The sequence below is a fragment of the Myxocyprinus asiaticus genome, chromosome 15 (genome assembly GCF_019703515.2).
Source record: "Myxocyprinus asiaticus isolate MX2 ecotype Aquarium Trade chromosome 15, UBuf_Myxa_2, whole genome shotgun sequence".
NCBI classification, from domain to species: Eukaryota; Metazoa; Chordata; class Actinopteri; order Cypriniformes; family Catostomidae; genus Myxocyprinus; species Myxocyprinus asiaticus.
In genome coordinates, this window is record NC_059358.1 from 24,066,428 (window position 1) to 24,087,454 (window position 21,027).

Genomic DNA, 21,027 nt, shown 5'->3' on the forward strand with positions numbered 1-21,027 from the left:
AAATTGGATTACTAAATTCATAATTTAAAATTGTTTGATCAAAATGATATCTATTTTGAATGGGTATCACGCTTCTGTCTATTTGAGCTGTAAAGCAAAAATTAATACATGCTCCTTTTATTTTTTATTTTGTCAACATACAGACATTTTTGCAAAACTTTATAGAGGTCACAGCTTTAAAACACTAGAGGCCTATACAAACAATGAATAATCTAAAACATGATGGTGGTATTGTCATAAATTATTCTATTCAAGTTTCATAGCATAAAAACTTAGAAGTATAGGAAAATATAGAGTACATTTCTAAATACAAATACAATTTCAAAATACAATCATATTTCCTTACAAATATAACTCCAAACGAATGTGTGTAAATGGCTCTCTACCGTAAAAGGTTTTTATCACTTACTAGTAACAAGAAATAATCAGTAGATAATTATTAAGTGGCATTATGAGATAATTGAGTCATCAAGTGTAAACACTATATCAACAGGTATCATCCACTTTAGGCCTCAGCCATCATCAATCAACACTGTGTCAAAGTGCATTCCAAATAAATAATATACAAGCACAGAAAACACAGACAATCCACAGGATCAACATTGGTCAGCTGAATCAAAGCCCAACCCACAAAGGACAGAAGAAAAATTTCCCTGTAGAACCCACATTCAAAAACATACTAGCAATTTCCACAAGACAAATTCCACCAGAACTTTTCTTATGGGAATATTCTGAAAAATGATAGTTATACAAATATAAAATATATAGTTATAAAAATACAGAACATCTACTGAAACATCGGGATAGTCCGTCAGAACTCAATAGATTTTATGTACACAAATATCACTGAAAACAAGACTGGAAACAACATCTATAAAAGGTTAAGAAAAGCTTAAAAAACACAGCATAAATAATTGCACTGTTAGTTGTTTAATGGGATTTCATTTCTGACATTTCTGTTGAACACAAATATTAATGTACCCATTAGAACATGAGTCTGAAAGCACTGTGAAACAGTAATGTTCAGTAGAAAGCAGGGCCGTTTTAAATTCCATGGCCACATCAAGGCACACAGGTTTAGAATGATCCATGAAGGATAATGTTTCAATGATTAAACAATTAATGTTTGGCAGCACCTGAACATGGGGGTGGTACATGATTGACCCTTCACATGAAACCTTCAGTGTAGAATCTGCTACTTAACCATCCATATTTGGTGCAATCTATATATATTCCTCAACTTCGGAGCTATCACTGACAACCATGCTGTTGTGGTCCCCTATGGTGATATACTCTAGGTGGGAGCTCTCCATGTTAATACTGTTGCCTCTCATTGTGTCCTGCACTGGAATCATGGGGTCATGGCCCTGACTTTCTTCCATTTCATCGACTGTTTAAATAAAAAATAAAAAAATCTTTATCAAATAAATTGTTATTTAAGAATACATACATTATTATGTTGTGATTCTATATGATCATTGTCTTTATGCAATAAAAAAACAAAACAATAGCAAATCATTTAAATGTATATGTATCTACTTATTTATAACTTCTTTTTACATACAGTATACTATACAAGTGTTATATTTTAGTAATATCTATAAATAAATTAGTATATTAGTATAAGTTCACTGTTAAGTGTGAAGTATTTTTGTGGAGCAGCACATGCAAAGCATTTGACCTAATTTCAAAACCTCTTACCATTGATTGCATCATTCTGAGAGAGCCAACAATGCTGGTCACAGGTAATGCATTGGCTGTTGTTGTTCCCAATAATGCAGTTGGTGAGGGAAGAGTTTTGAATGTTTATGATACAAGGTGGAAATGGCAATTGTTTTTCTTTAAAACAAGAAGACAAAAAGATAGAACAATGGTGTTAGCATCAAAGGATGTGAAACAGATAAACAAAGCACTTAGTCGGTAGTAATTTAGGGAAGAATCATAGTGTGCAGTTTTCTTTTATAATAACTTCTATACCACAAATGTGGAAGCAACCGTAAAACAACAATAGGAAGTAAGGTGATCTATTAGTGATTGAATAGGAGCAGCAAAATGAATTTGCTACCTAATCAGGCCTACTATCCTGAGACTTCCTAAAAAAGTAATATGCCACTATAATAACAGAGTAAAGAAAACAAGAAAATAGGTTGTCTACACTGAATATTAATAATTATAATAACAATAATAATAGTAATGTTAAAATGTACGCATCTTAATTTCATAAGAAAATTCCATCAAATTGAATTGAGGGATCTTAAATTATATAAAAATCATATTTTAATCTTTAATCATTAATTTTGTTTAACAATTTGATGGAATTTTGTTATGAAATTGAAATGCTTAAATCTTAAAAATAGGCATATGCAGCTCAAGCAAATTTTAAAGGAATAGTTCACCCAAAAATGGAAATTCTCTCATTAGTTACTCACCCTCATGCCATCACAGATGTGTATGACTTTCTTTCTTCTCCTGAACACAAACAAAGTTTTTTTAGTAAGAATATCTGTAAGTCCACACAATGCAAGTGAATGGTGGTCAGAAATTTGAAGCTCCAAAAAGACATTAAGGAAGCATAAAAGTAATCCATAAGACTCCAGTGGTTAAATCCATGACTTCAGAAGAGATATGATAGGTGTGAGTAAGAAACACATGAATATTTATGTCCTTTTTTACTTTAAATCTCCACCTTTGACCAGCACCAACCAGTAGATGGCGATATGCAAGAAGAATGCAAATCGTCAATAAACAACAAGAATAATAATGGGGAAGCGAAAGTGGAGATTTATAGTAAATAAAGGCTTAAATATTGATCTGTTTCTCACCCACACCCATCATGTCCCTTCTGAAGACAGATTTAACCCCTGGAGTTGTATGGTTTACTTTTATGCTGCTTTTATGTGCTTTGTAGAACTTCAAAGTTTTGGTCACATTAACTTACATTGTATAGACCTACAGAGTTGAGATATTCTTCTAAAAATCTTTATTTGTGTTCTGCAGAAGAAAGAAAGTCATACACATCTGGGGTGGTATTAGGGTGAGTAAATAATGAAAGAATTAAAAATTTTGTGTGAACTATCCCTTTAAGAAAAACTTCTATGTTGCTATAGCAAAACAGAAGCAAGTCTTGGGGTATCAGTCACAAATAATGAAGGAAAACAAGCAAAAATGTCTACCTGAAAATGGGATGTCCTCCAAATGGTGATGGTCCTCGTGACTAATTTGTACTGAATGGCAAACGCATGAAAGAAAGAAAATGGAAAGGAATAAAAGAAATTAGTATACACTACATACAGCGATACAGGTCTATTTGATAGAGGAGTGCTAAATTTTTGACAAGTTGTTCAACCTGGAGATCCTGTAACACTCTCATACAACGCCGGGTCACAAATTCCGAGGCAACTGAAGAACGAGCTGCATGCATTGCGACCTTTTTTGATGACGATCTGCATTAGCTTGGAGGCTTTCTGCATGTCGGTGGCCTGCGATGTGACAACCTGACCTTCAAACTTTGTGATTGTGCGTGACCTGCACAAACAGTTGGACATCCTTTGAACTAAAATCCCTGTCATAGACTTACTGAGGGAACCTAAATATCGCTGTAATCGCTTTTCTGTTGGGAAAGATAACAAAAGAGAAATAATGTAGTAAGTCCACTAAGGTGTATGCAACGGATATGAGTTTTTATATTCAGGGTACAACGGGGCTAAAGGACCCAAGGGTTAAAAGGCACATTTGAACACACTAAACAGCAACAAAAACTATCAAAGCACATTCCTAAAGTCTTGTTTGTCACTATACACTGCAACATTTTCCTGATTGATGAGATCATTGTGTGTAATGTCTAAAGTTTGATTTTGAGGTCATTTGATCTAATATTTAATCATTTTTACAATTTTGCAAATTTATGTAGCTAATGAATATCCTGGAAATTCTCACATTTATTTTGAGGCAAAATACTTATTTGTCATTTTCAACTTTGTTCAAGGTGATTCAGTCAAAAGTTTTTTTAATAACTGTCCAATGGGTGAACGAATAGTACTTGGGGTAAAAAGCCCCCTGTTGCAGGGGCTAAAGGCCCCTTTAAAACACATAATTTTTCACATTGACTGATTACAGTTTATATATATATATATATATATATATATATATATATATATATATATACACTTCAGGTTTTATGAAACGCCAAATGTGATTTAAATTAACAGAAAATACAAAACAACCGTCCGTTATTATTTCTTATCACAAATTATGTTGCTCCATCAATATTCAATAAAAGAAATGTATTTCTTAACTCTTGATACACTTTGTGACCAGGAAAAAGCTAAACGTCCTTAAGGTGTGACTTAAGCCCATTTGTACCCTATAGTTAGTGATTATTACATTTGCTTTATTACTGAATTCGGCCAAAAAATTACAAGCGATTATAACTTTGTTGCAGTTCCTTGTTCTCACATTCTTTACTATTTTGCCAAAACAGGAAACATTAATGTGACATACGAAAATGTAGACTGGGAGTTCAAAACTTACCAGAGGATATAACAACCATGTCGTCCATCTATCAGTAGTCGCAGACAATACCAAACACCCCAATGTAAAGTGCTAATCTGATGCAATGTGAAAACAAAACAGCACCATTGATATGCGGAGCTGCGAGTGCGCATGCGCTTACAAATATAGTTTCCCGAGACGAATTCCCCTTCGTGTATTATGTCATCTTGGTTAGCTGCAGTTTTTAATGTCAACTAAACAACAAATAAGTCATGCCTAATGTTCAGAAAAAACAATTCAGCTACACACATACGATGCATTATCATGCATCAATGCATTTATTTATCAAATGACGGGGAAATCAGTGTCAAACGATTGATCTAGTTTATTGTGCACCTAATATAATAAAGCGTTTAAAAGTAATGCATTGTACACAAATTAAATTGACTGCATCAGCCGCAAAGTTTACTTTTGCACCTTTGCAACGCAACGCTGATCCACATCAAGTCGTCTAAAAGCGTCAGTCGCTCCAAGCTTGATGTCTATTGGTGGTTGCCGTTATAATAGGGAGGTTCCGTCGCACTTGATTAGATGAACATCTTATAAGGCAGTGATGCAGGCCGGTGTAATGGGAGCAGAGAGTGAAATTATGATTTTATGATAACAGTCCAGCTTCGTTTGGAAGCACTTCAGTTGCAGAAATGAAGATCTGGAGCACGGAGCACATGTTCAGGTAGAGAAGCAACGTAGCGCTCGTGAACACAGATTCCAACATTGATTTGGGCCTATGATAGCCGGTAGCCGGTATGGTCACATTTTTGCATTGCATGCCTTATACGGCACAACTCCTTGTAACTCACCATGCATTACATTATTACAAAGGACGAATAATTATGTTTTCACGGAAATGCAGAAGTAGATATCTTGAGTGAGGTGAAAATGATATAGTCAATATCATTTATCATCAGTGAAAATGATATAGTGAATATTATGTAATACTAATTTAATATGATTTAATAATAATAATAATAATAATAATAATAATGAACAATATGAATAGGATAATATGAAAACTAATATGTATTGTAGGCTCTGTACAGTATTTCATCAGGCCTCCGAAACAGAATTGTGTAAAAGCAGTGTAATTCCTCATTTCTATTTTCTTTTTTTAACGCAGTCAATTAATGATCTTGTACAAACCTCTGTTTTAAGGTCCCAGAATCTCTTGTTATGGACGTGATGCTCATTGTAGATAATAGGATGGACTGCAGCAGTGCACCGGTGTGAAAGTCCTCATTAACTACACTGGCACAACATCTTGCTGCTTCTATTTATGCTAAATTTCTCTTTTGTATGTGGTTGATGAGGTCATTGTTAGATCTCGCACTTCCTCATAAGCCACTGCAAACTATTGGTATGACTTTTTGTTTATGTGGTCTTTGCATTCACACAGCTACCCTTGGGAGACAGTGATCAAAGCAGCTATGAGGAAGTATCCCAATCCAATGAACCCTAGTGTTGTTGGAGTGGATGTTCTTGATAGGAACTTGGACACAAGTGGACGTCTTCACAGTCATCGGCTCCTGAGCACTGAGTGGGGTCTTCCAGGGATTGTCAAAGCGGTTAGGCATTATGCTTCCCCCAATACACTTGACCCCATATTACTAAATTTAGTCTGTAGGGACAGGTGCACAGAGAAAAGATGCTAAACATGAGAAACATATAGGAAAACTTTTGGAAGCTCCCTTTATTATGAGTTAATAGCATTTTTGGACTTACTTTTGAATTGAACTTAAAATAACCAAAACACTAAAATCATGAAAAGTAGAATATTATTTGGTTGGTCATTAAAAAATTTCAACACACAACTAAAGATTACTGCAAAATTTTAGCAACATGATAACACATATTAATGATTTTTTTTTTTTTTTTTTAAGATTTTAGGGACAAATCGAACCATCACATATGTAAAAGAGCATTCCATTGTGGACCCAGAAGAAAAGAAAATGGAGCTTTGCTCAACAAACGTGAGTGTTTGTTTACCTTTAAACTACTTGTTACAGGAAGCAAATCTTATTAGATTATTAAATGGAGCTTCTGAATATTGTGATGATTATTTTTTTAATTAACATTACATTGCATTTTTTTCATTTAGAATTTATTCAACAGACTTTTTATCCAAAGCGACTGATTACACAAGCGATTGTTTACAAGTACAAGTATAGAGTAGAAATATAAGTGCAGTAGAGAAAAGGAGCACATTTAAAAATAAAAAAAAACATTAAATATATTACTGTAAATAAAATGATAAATGTGTATCTATTTTCAGATTAATTTGTACTAAAGAAATGCATTTCTCCTTTTAGATAAGCCTAACGAATTTAATATCTGTGGATGAAAGGCTTGTCTACAGGCCTCATCCAGAAAATCCAGATGTGTAAGTGAATCAGCTCATAAACATATTTCACTTTATTGTTTTTGTCATCTAATGGAAATACTTGAATGTAAATGTACACACAATACAAATGGTAAGTAATACAACAATATGTAATACAAAAAGGAAATTGAAAATTGGTGACAGCATTAGAAAGAAGGCAACAATATCTGGCTGGACAAAGTCAGTTACAGTAAACTGTTGTTTACTGTATTGTTACTGATCCCATTTCTAGCAATACTACTGAACAGTGTTTTTCATAATTTTAGCCTATTTATAACACATTGACAAAGCTTTGAGCTCCGATTTCCCTTTTTAACTGAAACGTCATGACCAGCGGTGACGACGACTTCTGCTTCACTCATACAGCACTGTATTAACCCAAGAAGCGATTATCACAGTGAAGGGGGTCAGTCTTAGCAGCTATCTCGAGGGACTGATGGCTCTAACAATGTCAGCCAATGCAAGAAAGGTAGACGCATACTGCTTTCATTGTACTCTGTAAAATATTTACAAAATACAGGATTAAGCTGTTGGAATATCCCTTTCAAAATCATCCTGTTATCATGTGTTGATTAAAAATTTTTGATGGATTTTTTACTCTCTACTCCATGCATAAATGGGAACTTCAGCAGTAGTTCCTATTTTTCTGGTGACATAATCAGAGAAGTCCCATGAATAAGTAACTTAAATGCGCAGACCATGTGTTTTTGTCCCTAGCTAGCAAATGTTTTTGTGGATGTTTTAAAAAAAGAAATAAAGAAGTAGTTTCATTAGTTTTAGTCATTAGTCATGTCTTTTTTTAGCAGTTATGGAAAACTGTTTAATACCATTTTATGTAGCATTACTCTTCATACAGTATTGTAGGCTTTGAAGATGATCACTAAAGCTGAACCTGATAAGATATGATTTGGAACGTGACAAATCTCTCATTATTTGTCATAGGGATGGGATGCCATTGAGTGGATCATCCAAAACTCTGAAAGGGAGAATCTCCCTCTATGTGACCTGTGTTGAACAGTGGTAACGTTTCATGTAGCATCTGTTTTTGGTTGGTATAAACCAGATGATACCTCATTAGTGTTTGATTCTTCTTCTGTTTTATATTTTGTCTGGGTTATCATATAAGGTCTAAGGAAGATAAGGCATAAATGTTTGTAATATAAATATATTTGTGTAGCTGTTGTAACCACATTAAAATGTTCTATGTTTGTTTCACTTGTGCTTTTAGAGACCATGAAATAAGACAACATGATCAGGAGTGACATAAGCAGCACCAGCTCTGGAACCTGGAATGGGCCTGCCTGACTTTACCCCAGCTTTCTTTGTGTTGATGCTTGTATGAAGTGTGTCAAGGTAGTCAGAAGTGCTCATTTATGCACTGATGTGAAAAGGATTTAAAACCTCATAATACTGCACTATTACAGAAGGAACTGTTTAGAGTTTTGAATGTTGTTTCAAATTACGAATGCACTGACTACCTCTTATTTTAGTGTTCTTTTAATGTGATAACAGGGGTCCCAGTATCAATTGGATCTTAATTTGTAACTGAGCACCTTAAAGTTCAGAATAATAGTTGAACTTTTGGTGTGTTCTTAATCTTTATTTTGTGATTTGGAGGTGGTTTTGTCAAAAACATCTTGACTTTGATTCTATCTAATGTTTCCCTCCAAATTTTTGTTTCTGAAAGTTAAGGTTTGCATGAGTTTTAAAAGTGTAATTAGATATAATGTTTAGTCTAGCTAAAACATGTAGGATAGGTACTATAACTTATCAAAAGTCTGTTTGTAGTGTTAACTAAGAAAGTTTTTCTTAAACTAAGTTTATGCTGTTTTATAATTTATTTTGTTGTCAACCCAGTTTTTTTGTTCATTTATGAGCATTTATGTTTAAAAAATAACAAAAGTTTATTTATTCTATTATTCTAATAATACAGCTGTGGTTCAGTATGCAAAGCATGGTTTATTGATTATTGTGGAAAAGTATTACAAAATATGTTTGTTAAATTATGAATTATGAATGGTTTTATTGTCTTTGAAAGTTCTCATTATATTAAATTCAGTATAAGGACTTTAAAGTCTTTGACAAATGAAATTAATTTATGTAAATATGTTGAAAGATATTTAAGGCCTTATAGAGCCCACTATTGGTGAGAAAAATAACATGAGGAAAAAGTATTTTAAAGGAGCAATGAGTAACATTGACATCAAGCGTTTAAAATGGGTACTGCAGGGGGGCGGGGGTCGCTGTCCTTTTTTGTATATCACTGCCCCCTTCGGCATAACGCGGCGACGTTTTGTGGCCCATTCTGTATAACGCGGCGGTCCATTTCAGATTATTGCGGCCCATACGGCCCCGTTTCGCGGCCGGCAGAAGTCCCGGTTCTTCCGAAGGCCAGTCAGCACCTGAGCTAATGTATACGTTTGCAATGTTTTTATTGTTTGCAAATTATAAACCAGCTAATGTGGATTTTTTATAACTCTGTCAATGTTAGCTAGGTGTATTGCTGGCTTCCATTGCTGCAGCGCGCTGTGTTTGCCCGCTAACTTGTTTCAAATCTTGCAACACGTGATGTCGAAATACTATTAGGAAATGGTCAGTGGGCGGGATCACACAGGCCAAAACACAAACAGACATTTCAAAGTAGCATATGCTGGCTGTAGCATTGTTTTCGGAGAAGCCAGTATTTCAACTTAGCATGTTTCCTAAATCTCCGATAAAATATTATGATCATTTTATGCTTTAGTACAGTAAATATATTACATATTGCACCTTTAAGAGAGTTACTTAAATTATCCATTTGAGAAAAATAAAACCTCACTTGTGCAGACTGGAAACATCTTGAGTGATTTATGTTTAGTTTCATAACAAATGATAAGTCAAGATAGCAGTCTCTACATAAATTATCTTTTTAACATGTTGTCATGAAATATTGCTGGTCCAAACCATTTTTCACACTGATTTTTTGTTATTTATTTTTTGACCTGTTAATTATCAGGTGGTTGAATTTACTGAATTTGTACCTCATTTACTACAACATTATGAAATATAATTGTTTTAATTATTATATTCATTTAAGTTTAATTTAATGAAATTATCTCCAATATCATGGTTATTTACAGTTAATAAAAGCATAATAATAATAATAATAATACATTTTTAGTCATAGGCCATAAGTGAAATTACGTGACCTTCTTGTGAAATACTGTTGCGCTCCTCCACTGGAAAAAACTCGTCAGCATCTTTCCCCCCCCATGATGTAACATTAACCAAGGTGTAAACAAACTTTAACTTGTTTTGAGGACTTGATGGCAAGGAAAAACAACAACAACAAAAAACTTGAACTTTTTTGAACTTTTATAATTGAGCTGTGTAGCAGTGATGAGGTTCAAATATGGACCCAGACTTTGGCTCTTATATTGTTAAGGCAGAATTATCTTTAAAAATGTACAGGAGGCTATTTGCTGAATGTTTATATAAAAAATAAAAATAAGAAATAATAACAGCCTTGAATATGGCTTCATTAGTTTTTCCACAGATACATTTCCCATTGAATAGTGATGTTTTAATGCATATCTGCTTTTGAAATGCAAATCTGCTAAGTAGGCATCTAACTTTTTTATTTTATTTTTTGCAATAAAGAATGTTATATGGCAATCTCTGATTATTTTTTTTTCACTAGTTAAGCCACTTCTATTCCTGTGGAAAATATTGCTTTTAATAAAATGAAATTTTAGAGCTATTTTAGAAAACTGTGAGTTTATTATTAACTGTAAGTTTCGCCTTGATGCATATTCGTTTTTTGAATGGTTAAACAAAGAGATACACGTTTTAATACTCAGTTAAAAGTGCACTCAATAATTTTTTCCTCATTAAAAAAGTTACTCATTAAAATAAAGAAATGAATTGTAATTTTGAAACATACTGTATGTATAAAATCATGACTACTCAGATGAGATGAGGACTCTAGTCATATCAGTAACCTTATAAAAGCTGTTTTATTCTACATGGGGCAAGGGCACCCTCATGGGGGCTGCCATTTTAGAATCACATGACCAGCTGATTACTACTCGCTTAATCTCAGTAACCATCTTGTTATTGGACACTTTCACTTGTGGATTAAATGAAACATGGAAACATGTAACTGAAAACTACTGATTATGAATTATGCTGCATCCACACCACTAGGTGTCAATGTAAGTCCAAGATGACACGACAGAGTTAAAGGTACATTTAGTGATTGTTTTATTAACGTCATCTTGGACTTACACTGACACCTAGAGGCCTGGATGCAGCATCATTCAAACGCAATTATGTTCAGTTATTGATTCCATTGTAGAAATTCACAATTGACTGTCAGCCATAATTTATTTAAACAATGAATGAAAGTGTCCAATAACAGGGTGGTTACAGAGATGAAGCCAGTAGTATTTGGCTGGACATATGATTCTAAAATGGCAGCCCCCATGAGGGACCCTCTCCATGTAGAATAAAACAGCTTTTATAAGGTTACTGATATGACTGGAGTCTTCATCTCATGTGAGTGGACATGATTTTATTCGCGTTTCAAAATTGCTATTATTTTCTTTAGGAGTAAACCCTTTTTAATGAAAAAAAAAAATAAAAAATGACAGAGCACCTTAATAAAGTAATTAATTAGTTTTGGTTAATTGCGTTCTTTATGGCTGAGAATGTCTTGTTATAGTAAAATATGCTGAACATGACTTCTCTGCATTAACATGGTTGTCAATGTTATTTAAATAACCCATCACAGAGCACAATATTTTTATGACATACTGTATGTCAAAATATTCGAACTAATGTATAACAACAACAAATGTTTAGTGCAGAAATCCAACTCCAGAACACTGTGTGATAGTCTTTGTGTTGCTCAAAATAACACAAACTGAATGTTAAACCATTTTCAAACTTTAAATCTAGTCTTCACCAGTCTTGGTCTTGTTTAAATGTCTAACAAATTTAAACAGCATAAACTACATTTATGAATATACCATTGAAAAGCCACAAGTCATCAGTAAAAGTCTCACAAGGCAATGATAGTTGTCTTTTTGGTTTAATCATCAACAGGACCAGTGACATATAGCTCTTCATGAACATTAGACTTGTATATTTTAAACATCCATTAGCCTGTCTTCCAATATCCAAAATAACATAGTATGCAGAGAAATGACCAGTTACAAAAAAAATAAACCCCTTGGTATCGAAAACTCAACACATGCAAGAGTTATTGAACATTCAGTTGTGAGAATTTGCACAACAAAATCTAAATAACTTCATTCATCCATTCCACCATATATCTGAATGAAAATATGATACATGTTTTATTCAGATAAAGCAATTTGCAAGTGAATGACAAACATGGAAGCCTTGGTTTTGAGCACTCAAAATGGCATATTTAATGGATCTATGCATTAGTATTAACTCATTTATTATGTTTCGATGCATGTTTAAACTCAAACTACTAAAAATATCAAATGTATAAAAGTGAAAAAGGAAAACAAAAATGCATTTGGAAAAGTATTGCACACAAGTGTTAAGGCCATTTTTGGTAAACATACAGTACCTTCTTCATGCACTTCTCTTGCTATAAGCACCAATATGCCATCTTAAATTTAAACAGTAGTCCAACAGATGTTTTTGTTGCCAAAAATCAAACCTAAATTACATTCACAGAAGAGACCAGGGAATCCTGGCAGCATAAGGGCTTTTTATGCAAGTAGGATCCTTTCAAACATTCCTTTTCTAGTCATCATTCAAACTTTTTATTTGAGTAAACAAGATTCATGCTAAATAAATAAAAATAGATCCTTTATAAATAAACGGATCATTTTTTGTTTTTACATTTCCCCCCAATACAGCTTTTTAGTTTAGATTGTTGTGTATCTTTCTCTTGAACATTTAGTTTCCATACATTTTCTCGGATATCCTCAAAGTGTTTTAACATTATATGACACCTACTTAATCCAACCCCATCTATTCCCTGTCTCAAGTCATCCAGGAATCTTTTGCACTATTGACACTATATACATGGCAGCAATGCAGTGCCTCTTAGAACTTGAATAGGTTGATGAAACCCTGTGGAGACACTGGCTTGCAGCAACTCTCTGGGTTATTAGCTGTGCAAGGGTGGTCTGTGTCCTAAAGTGAACAAAATAAAGGAAAACTGTTATTATTGTCATAATTTTATATAATATACACACACACACACACACACACATACACACACACACACACACACACACACACACAAAATACATTGTTATAATAAATCAAGCTTTCTATTTATATTAGATTTTAATCTTAAAAATCAAGCTTTCTATTTATATAAAGCAAAAATTTAGGAAAACTCTAATTTAGTACACGTTCTGTGCTTTAATTTAGTCTTACCTTCCAGAAGAGGATGTGGCAGTGTGTGCAGAACTGTAGTGTGTCACTGTACTGCTCTTTGTGAGGATAGCACCGGCAAAGCTTAAAGTACATCTTTTTCCATTCCAAATGCCCTTTATCCGTCATAATTAGACGCTTGCGGATCTGTGAAAGAGCCCAGCAAATTGTTTAATCCTAATTTAGTGTTAGGATAGGGAGTAATGCCATATTTCAGATCTATTTACATTGTCAGTGACATTCCAAAGATTATTGTTCAAGTTGTAGCAAGACTTGAATTTGTCTGGTTTGCCATCAGATAAAAACTTAACTTCACAATCCATGTAAAGAGCCACAAACTTGTACCTGTCTGTCTGTGAAGTGATACTGGCAGAGTTTTTTCCACAGCAGACGATCTTCTGTCAGAACAATCAGGTCGGGGCATACTTGGCCCAGGCTGACCAGATCTCGTCCATCGGAGAGACGGTGCATGATATTCAGCTGTAAGCTAGCTGGCAGGTCAAGAAATGTCATACCTGTGCTTGTAGGCTGGAAAAAGAAGAACATCTCAGCTAAAATTTGTTATCCGAATAACCTCAAGGCAGCAGTTTGCTTATTTAAGCAACAAACACGTGTTTGTTTGTTTTTCATCTCTAGGCTTTAAGGGATAGTTAAATCAAAAAAGAAAATTCTCTCATCATTTACTCACCCTCATGCCATCCCAGATGTGTATGACTTTTTCTTCTTCAGAACACAAATGAAGACTTATAGAAGAATATCTCAGCTCTGCAGGACCATAAAATGCTAGTGAATGGTGATCAGACCTTTGTAGCTCCAAAAATCACATATAGGATACATAAAAGTAGTCCATGTGTTTTCAATCTTATCTTTAGAAGTGATATAATAGGTGTGGGTGAGAAACAGATCAAAATTTAAGTCCTATTTTTAACTCTAAATCTCCACTTTCACTTTTACATCTGAAAGTCACATGTGGTGCCTGTTTAGTTTTACTTTCACATCGGAAAATGAAAGTTAAAGTGGAGATTTAGAGTAAAAAAGGACTTAAATATTTTTGTTTCTCAGCCACACCTATAATATCACTTCTGAAGATATGGATTTAACCACTGGAGTCATATTGATTACTTCTCTGTTTTCTTTGTGGGGGTTTTGGAGCTACAAAAGGTCTGATCACCATTCACTTGCATTGTATGGACCTATAGAGGTATTATTCTACAAATCTTCATTGTGTTCTGAAGAAGAAAGTCATACACATCTGGGATGGCATGAGGGTGAGTGAATGATGAGAATTTTCATTTTTGGGTGAACTATCGCTTTAAAGGATAATTAAATTGTCATTATTTTCTCACCCTCATGCGGTTCCAGACCTGTATGACATTCTGCAAGATGTTCTCCTTTTGTGTTCAAACGAAGAAAGAAAGTCATATGGGTTTGGAACATCATAAGGGTGAGTAAATGACAATTTATATTTTGGGGTGAAATATCCCTTTAAGGGGGTATCGTGTGCACACGTATTGAGTTATTCACAGACTCTTTGCTATATCTGGGGTGGTTACACTCACCCGGTTGATCTGAATGTTGTCAAGCTGTTGTTGCCATTGCAGTATATTCTCCATGCGATGAACCCAGATGTTGATGTTGCCTACCAGAACTGACTTGCCCATGTCCTGAACCAGACTGCACAGTGATGCATATAGTGTCTGCAGCAGTTCTTTGATTGGTCGGACATTCTGCTGATCCTCTAGTACTGAACAAGCAAAGAGACAGTGCAGAGTATTTACAGTTTATAAAAAGAAATCAAGGACACAACAACAACATCTGTTGATGGGGTCTGGTTTTTGACACAGGATACTTTTAAGTTCTTGCCAGTTGCTTTCATAATGCACATAACAACAGCATACCTTTCTGTTTTTATAAATATTTCAGACTATAGCATTAAAAATCACGTTGTGTCATTAATTTTACTCAGGAATAAGGAAAAAAGACAGGTATATTAACAGAGTGGAATGAAATGTTTAGGGATTATTAGAAGTCCAATCATACCAATAAGTCATGATGTACAAGCGTGCCATTTATTTTCCCATAACAGCCAGGATCTTTGTTTAGTTTTGGCTTACATTTGGTTTACAATATGCCTGAGGATTCTGTTTGCTCTCAGAGGCATGTCGCTTTTTCCACTGCAGGCAATTATGAAATTTCCATTCAGCTACTGTTTAAGGCCACCAAACTAATTTTGTAGTGATCGAATGCAGGCAAAAGACTTAACACCTATTCTGTTATGACAGATATTTTCCTGTTGTCTTATTAACCAAAACAGAATTTCAATGCAAGTTATAATGTGCATGTAAAAATAAGTGTTTTATAAAAAAAATGTTTTATATTGGTCCATAATTTTGTACATTTATGGAATGAGTGAGTGTAAGCGCATGTGTGAGATGGAGAAGTGAGATAGCAGAAAGAAACAAGTTAGTGAGACCTTACCTTTTTGTACTACTCTTTCTAGAATGTTCATGTAGTTTTTCTGTGCCACTCCGCTCAGAGAAGGTAGTTGGGACTTAGCGATCAGCTCCAGCAGCTGAAATGTTAGACATAAATTTGAGTTATATTCCACAGTTATATTCCACTCTCTAGAGCTCTATCCCCTAACACATGCACTCTGGCTTTTGTCTGTCTCAGCAGGGTTGTTATTCCTAAAGTACAGACATAATCAGGTATCCATTCCTTCATATCTAAACAGACTGGAGCAGAATGTACTACTTTTAATCAACAACACCATAAAGGGATAATTCACCCAAAAATTAATATTCTGTCATCATTTTCAGTCAGATCTGTCAAGTCAAGTAATTTTTATTTGTATAGCGCTTTTCACAACACACACTGTTTCAAAGCAGCTTTACAGGAAATCATGCATTTAAAAAAAAAAAAACAACTGTAATATCTATAAAAAGTCTTAAGAGTGATCATTGTGTAGTTTGATTAAATATGATTGTAAATTGTGTATAAAAATAAATAATTAAATAACTGTATTTAGAACCCCTGTGAGCAATCTGAAAGTGACTGTGGTCACCATGGCACTTTCATTGTTTGAAAAAACAAACAAAAAACGCTTCGACATTCTGCTAAATAACTCCTTTTGAGTTCCACAGAAGAAAGTGATACAGGTTCAGAATGATATGAGGGTGAGTACATGATGACAATTGTCATCATGTACTTTCCCTTAAACTATGCATTTTTGAGATAGCAATGAAAGGTTGTTTGTGCATTAGTGTTTCTGATGGAAGCGAACATGTGCACTTTGTGTGCATGCATTTTATTTGGTAAGAGTAGATTCCCAACACCTAGTTCATTATGCAAGGATAGCAAAGAGTAGATAGTGAGAGGAGAGTTGTGTTCTCAAAAGGCTGTCAAGTGACATGGCTGGTATGTAAGAGCAGCCCAATCCACATCATGGAGCAACCCAGAAACCTGTGTGAGCATCATCGTTCGCCCCACTCTTCTACATCGAGCCTCCCATGACAGCCACTTCAAGTGCCTTTATGTGGAGTATGACTGGATATAATGTCTCCACCCACTCCTACTTAAACCAGGCGGCTTACACTAATTTTCTCTGTTCACAAAGAAATGTGTTTTTCTAAGTTTCAAACTACATTCAAAGTCTTTTAGCTGCTAAATAGTCTCTGCTATGTTAAACTTGACAGCAACTTAAAAAAATAAAAAATAAAAAATAAATAAATAAATAAAAAGCGTTTGTGATACGACGCAACCAAAGTGAGATGCTCTAAAAGTGCCTGTCTGACACATATGTACATTGATACAATAATAAATCTATCATAGACTAATTAAATTTGTGTTCAATAACATGGAAATAAACAATATAGTGCCATCTAAAGCCAAAATATGTATTGTCTTATCAATGCTTTACTTATCTGCCACAGTAATATATTTCAATTATTTTAATTATATTTATAATATATATTTATAATTATTGAAACGATAATAAATGTATCATTATATTCAATTATTGTTATTTGGGGGGTTTTCTTGGCAAATATTTATATATGTGATTAATCGCAATTAATTCGATTAATCGTCATATAATGTAATTCGTTCGATATTAATCAAATTATTGATTGACAGCCCTAATTTTTATTGTATTACACAGTTATCATGACCTAAAGTAAATTGAAGCAAACAACAATAATGACATATTATATGGTTATAGCTGTCTTTGTTGAGCGGAAGTTAAAGTAGTCTCACGAGCCTGTTTTTCCATCCCTGCTTAATCTGATCTCTGTAACTGAGCTCTAACGCAACACCAGCACAAGGCCAGACAACCACGAGACAAACTCGAAGATAAACCTGACACTACTGTGTCACAACTGTGCCTGTGCTCAACCTGGATATTTCTAGAAAAATAAAAGCATTAAATTAATGAATATAGATACAATGCAGAGAAATCAAGTGATTTTAGTACTGTACAAGTAAAGAACTATGGTACAGAACTATGGTTCACTTGACCCTGAATCTGTGTTTACCGATCATCTAAAGTGATTGCAGGGATTAATGACCCAATTCTTGAGCACCTTAAGCGCTTCATAGTTGACTCTAGACCGCAGTGGCGTCAAGTGATCAGATCAGAATTCATGGTCACAATGCAAACAGAAGGTGGGGGGGGAGGGGTTAATGGGCACCCAAGTCATTTAATTTTCCGTTCTGGTTTCATAAGCTGCAGTCCTCCTTTCTCAGCTCAGCTGTCTGTTAGGACACTGCGTGTCAGTGACCTCAACATCACACCAACCTGTGTTTATCTGCTCTTAGTCAATGTTCTTTGCTTTCATCCCTAGAACAACAAAATCAAGAAGCACCACAGCTCGTTTCATGATCCTAAACCTGAGAAGTAACAGCCTATTCTAACTTAAGAGATGGTACATTTGATTTGTTTATTCGAGAAAATGTAAAGGGACAGTGCAATCCAAAAATGAAAATTCTGTCATTTAAATGTTGTTCCATATTTTTTTTTTCTTTTTTTTTTTTTTACAGAATACAAAAGGAGATGTTAGGCAGAATTTTAGTCTCAGTCACCATTAATTTTTATTGTATAAAATGATTCAGTGAAAGTGAAATGCCTAACATCTTTTTTTGTTCCATGGAAGAAGGTCATAATGGTTTGGAACTAGGATATAATTTAATTTTTGGGAGAACTTTCCTTTTAACTGCTTCGGTCTGTTTACTCTTGGTTTTCCCTTACAAGAAACATGGTTAAAACAAAAACAAAATACACAAGCACACACGCATGGTGCCTGTGCATCTGCCACAAAAGTGCCCCAGTAGCCCTCTTGTCTTGTGAGCGATGATGAAAACGAAGACAGTGCCACACACTCCAAGTCAAAGGTTTAACCCTTTTTTCTTATAAAATGGAGCATGGCTTTTGTCACTGTTTGCCCTGACTTCCATGCTATTAGTAGGCAGGGGGAAAACTCACCCTTACAACATAGTTGAATCGCCTGGTGTCCTTGATGGCACTGCAGAAGTCCAAACGATTAAATGCTTCTCCCAAAGTACAATATCCATGACGCTGTGTGAAGTAATCAAATTGGAGTTAGTCGAACACTTGTCTGACGTTTTATTCACATTGAAGTCTCTTTGGATCATTAACTGGCCTTACCTCTTTGGTACTCCCTTTGTGGACATAAATCCATTGATCTCTGTGAAAATCTGCAACGATTAAACAAAAGGTGATTTTTTTTTGTTTGTTTACAACAGACTGTAGTGTATCAACAGCAATTTTGCAAAGACAGCCACAATGCTTACAAGGAATCTTGGTGTTGTTGTTCAGCAAGTCCTTCTTTCGCTTCTTTGCAGCCACATCGTAATTAATGCTGAAGATCAAATTCTCCTTGTCATGTTCTTCTTTGCAGTAGCTGAAAGTAGAGTTGATCTCATTAAATATGTGATTGCGGTAGGCCATTTCATTTTAGTTGATCACAATCTTATCATTGTGTTTATGGTGAAAGTAGAGGCACAGTTCAAACAATATACATTTTTAGTATTCTAATAAGCAGTATTTTTCACCCCACTGCTACAAAGACTACAAAGTCTAGGCTGGTTTATGCAGGTTAGTGCTGGTTTGGTGCTGGTCCAGCTGGTGAAACAGCATAGCCATGCTTTTCACGCTTTCTTATGAAGCCAGTTTAAAAGCATGGCAGAGTCACCAGCACACCATCATCCCTTGCTGGGAGACCAGCACCCAAAACACAACATAAGCTGGTGACCAGCAATGCTGGTCTTTTCAGCAAGGCCATTCCTGGCCTGTATCTTCAGCGACTCTTCTGGAAACGTTGAGCATATGACCAATCCTACTATTGGTGTATTAATAGCAAGGTGATTAACAGATGAGAAGTAAACAAAAGCATACGACAGCTATTTACTGCAGTGCTGTAATACGAGATCTGCATCCTCGTAATCCCTCTCAGATCATTGCGCATTTACCCCCACAGAACGTTTTCCTAACGTTAGTGTAAGGTTCCTATTTGTTTTTGTTTTTTTAATAACCATAAAGCGACCTTCCCAGAACGTTACACCTCACTTAATCCTAAAAAATAAGTTATAAATGACGTTATCTAGGCTAACGGTTACATTCAGGTTGTATTTTAATACTAAATTATCATTATTATCAAGCAGTTCTTTATATTTTATGGTCATATTTTTATTATTTTAGAGTTGGAAAGAGGTGTTTGATAGACAACATTGACTGACATTAGTGTAGTTTATAGATATATAAGGAACTCAGTTTACGAATTTGACGAAGATATTTCGCGTCTGCTGTAACTACGCCATATAGTTGATGATGCTATTAGCGTACGACAGAGGGAAACAGCAGTTTAAAGACTTGAAACGGAAATGTTGACATATTAAACACTGACCTCTTTCGTTCTGAAACATTGTTATTCGTCTCGTTTTCATCCGTCATCGTTTTTTTCCAGCCATCCTCTGTTTTTACCCAACTTTGACCAGGTGACCGCCAGTCCTGTCCAAGAAATGGCATTTTCAAGAAACGAGGTGGCAAGTAAGAAAACTCAAGAAAATACAAAGTTGTTGAAGAAATGAAGTGTTTTTCTCGGGTGGTGACTGCTATTTTAAATCCTGTTTTGAAAGCGTATCTGATGATAAAAGTGCGCAGCTGTATTTATATTGTGAGGAGGAGAATCCGGAAGTTTTTCTGGCTCCGCCCCTTTGGACAGATTCCTTCAACACGTGGCTTTGTTTATCATCTTCCTTAACATTGCAAAACCTCTCTAGAAACATAATCACGCTCAGGGTTCAGTAAGCTGCTGGATCATCTGTCCTCGTGCACTCGCTTATGAAAAGCATAAAGGTAATTTAATATTTGTTAGTGAGTTTAAGTTTGACTCTTTTCTTTAATTTCTCCTATTGATGATTTAAAACATTAAAGAAACTGACTGCACAAAAATCCCCAGACATGAGCTAAAAATAAAATAACTCCTCTTTTGATTTTCCCTTATGGGTAAGTTGGCAACATTAACCACAGTTGTGTATGTACAACCCATGCATGGGTACAGATTTCTAAAAATAGTAATGAGAGAGGTGTGGGATAGGTTTGGGATTTTAGGTCAGCAGGTTAGAAGAATTAGTTTATGTGAATAAATTAACTTTGTACTTTACTTCTAATCAGAATTTGT

General features: G+C 34.8%; 3 protein-coding genes across 6 annotated transcripts; 1 reads left to right on the plus strand and 2 right to left on the minus strand.

Annotated features, from left to right (window-relative positions):
- Positions 1-111: 111 nt before the first annotated feature.
- LOC127452458 (uncharacterized) lies at positions 112-5,912 on the minus strand. Of its 3 annotated transcripts, XM_051717908.1 has the most exons (6): positions 4,615-4,655; positions 4,531-4,583; positions 3,347-3,610; positions 3,174-3,224; positions 1,702-1,839; positions 112-1,390 (listed from the first exon to the last, which is right to left on the minus strand). In XM_051717908.1, exons 2-6 carry the CDS (start codon positions 4,556-4,558, stop codon positions 1,224-1,226), a joined length of 648 nt encoding a protein of 215 aa, XP_051573868.1. In that variant the 5' UTR covers positions 4,559-4,583; positions 4,615-4,655; the 3' UTR covers positions 112-1,223. The 3 variants fall into 3 exon arrangements, with proteins under 3 accessions (XP_051573868.1, XP_051573869.1, XP_051573867.1); XM_051717909.1 differs by lacking the exons at positions 4,531-4,583; positions 4,615-4,655 and adding an exon at positions 5,692-5,912; XM_051717907.1 differs by having other exon boundaries at positions 4,531-4,691.
- Positions 5,062-10,616, plus strand: LOC127452461 (PRELI domain containing protein 3A-like). Of its 2 annotated transcripts, none has more exons than XM_051717913.1 (7): positions 5,062-5,224; positions 5,945-6,113; positions 6,429-6,518; positions 6,858-6,928; positions 7,295-7,397; positions 7,871-7,976; positions 8,157-10,616. In XM_051717913.1, exons 1-6 carry the CDS (start codon positions 5,193-5,195, stop codon positions 7,940-7,942), a joined length of 537 nt encoding a protein of 178 aa, XP_051573873.1. In that variant the 5' UTR covers positions 5,062-5,192; the 3' UTR covers positions 7,943-7,976; positions 8,157-10,616. The 2 variants fall into 2 exon arrangements, with proteins under 2 accessions (XP_051573873.1, XP_051573872.1); XM_051717912.1 differs by having other exon boundaries at positions 7,871-7,948.
- A 1,364-nt stretch (positions 10,617-11,980) lies between these two features.
- LOC127452443 (F-box only protein 32-like) lies at positions 11,981-20,546 on the minus strand. The gene is made up of 9 exons (XM_051717889.1): positions 20,251-20,546; positions 19,139-19,248; positions 18,993-19,042; positions 18,810-18,902; positions 15,809-15,902; positions 14,890-15,074; positions 13,676-13,858; positions 13,334-13,477; positions 11,981-13,084 (listed from the first exon to the last, which is right to left on the minus strand). Exons 1-9 carry the CDS (start codon positions 20,370-20,372, stop codon positions 12,995-12,997), a joined length of 1,071 nt encoding a protein of 356 aa, XP_051573849.1. The 5' UTR covers positions 20,373-20,546; the 3' UTR covers positions 11,981-12,994.
- Positions 20,547-21,027: the final 481 nt, after the last annotated feature.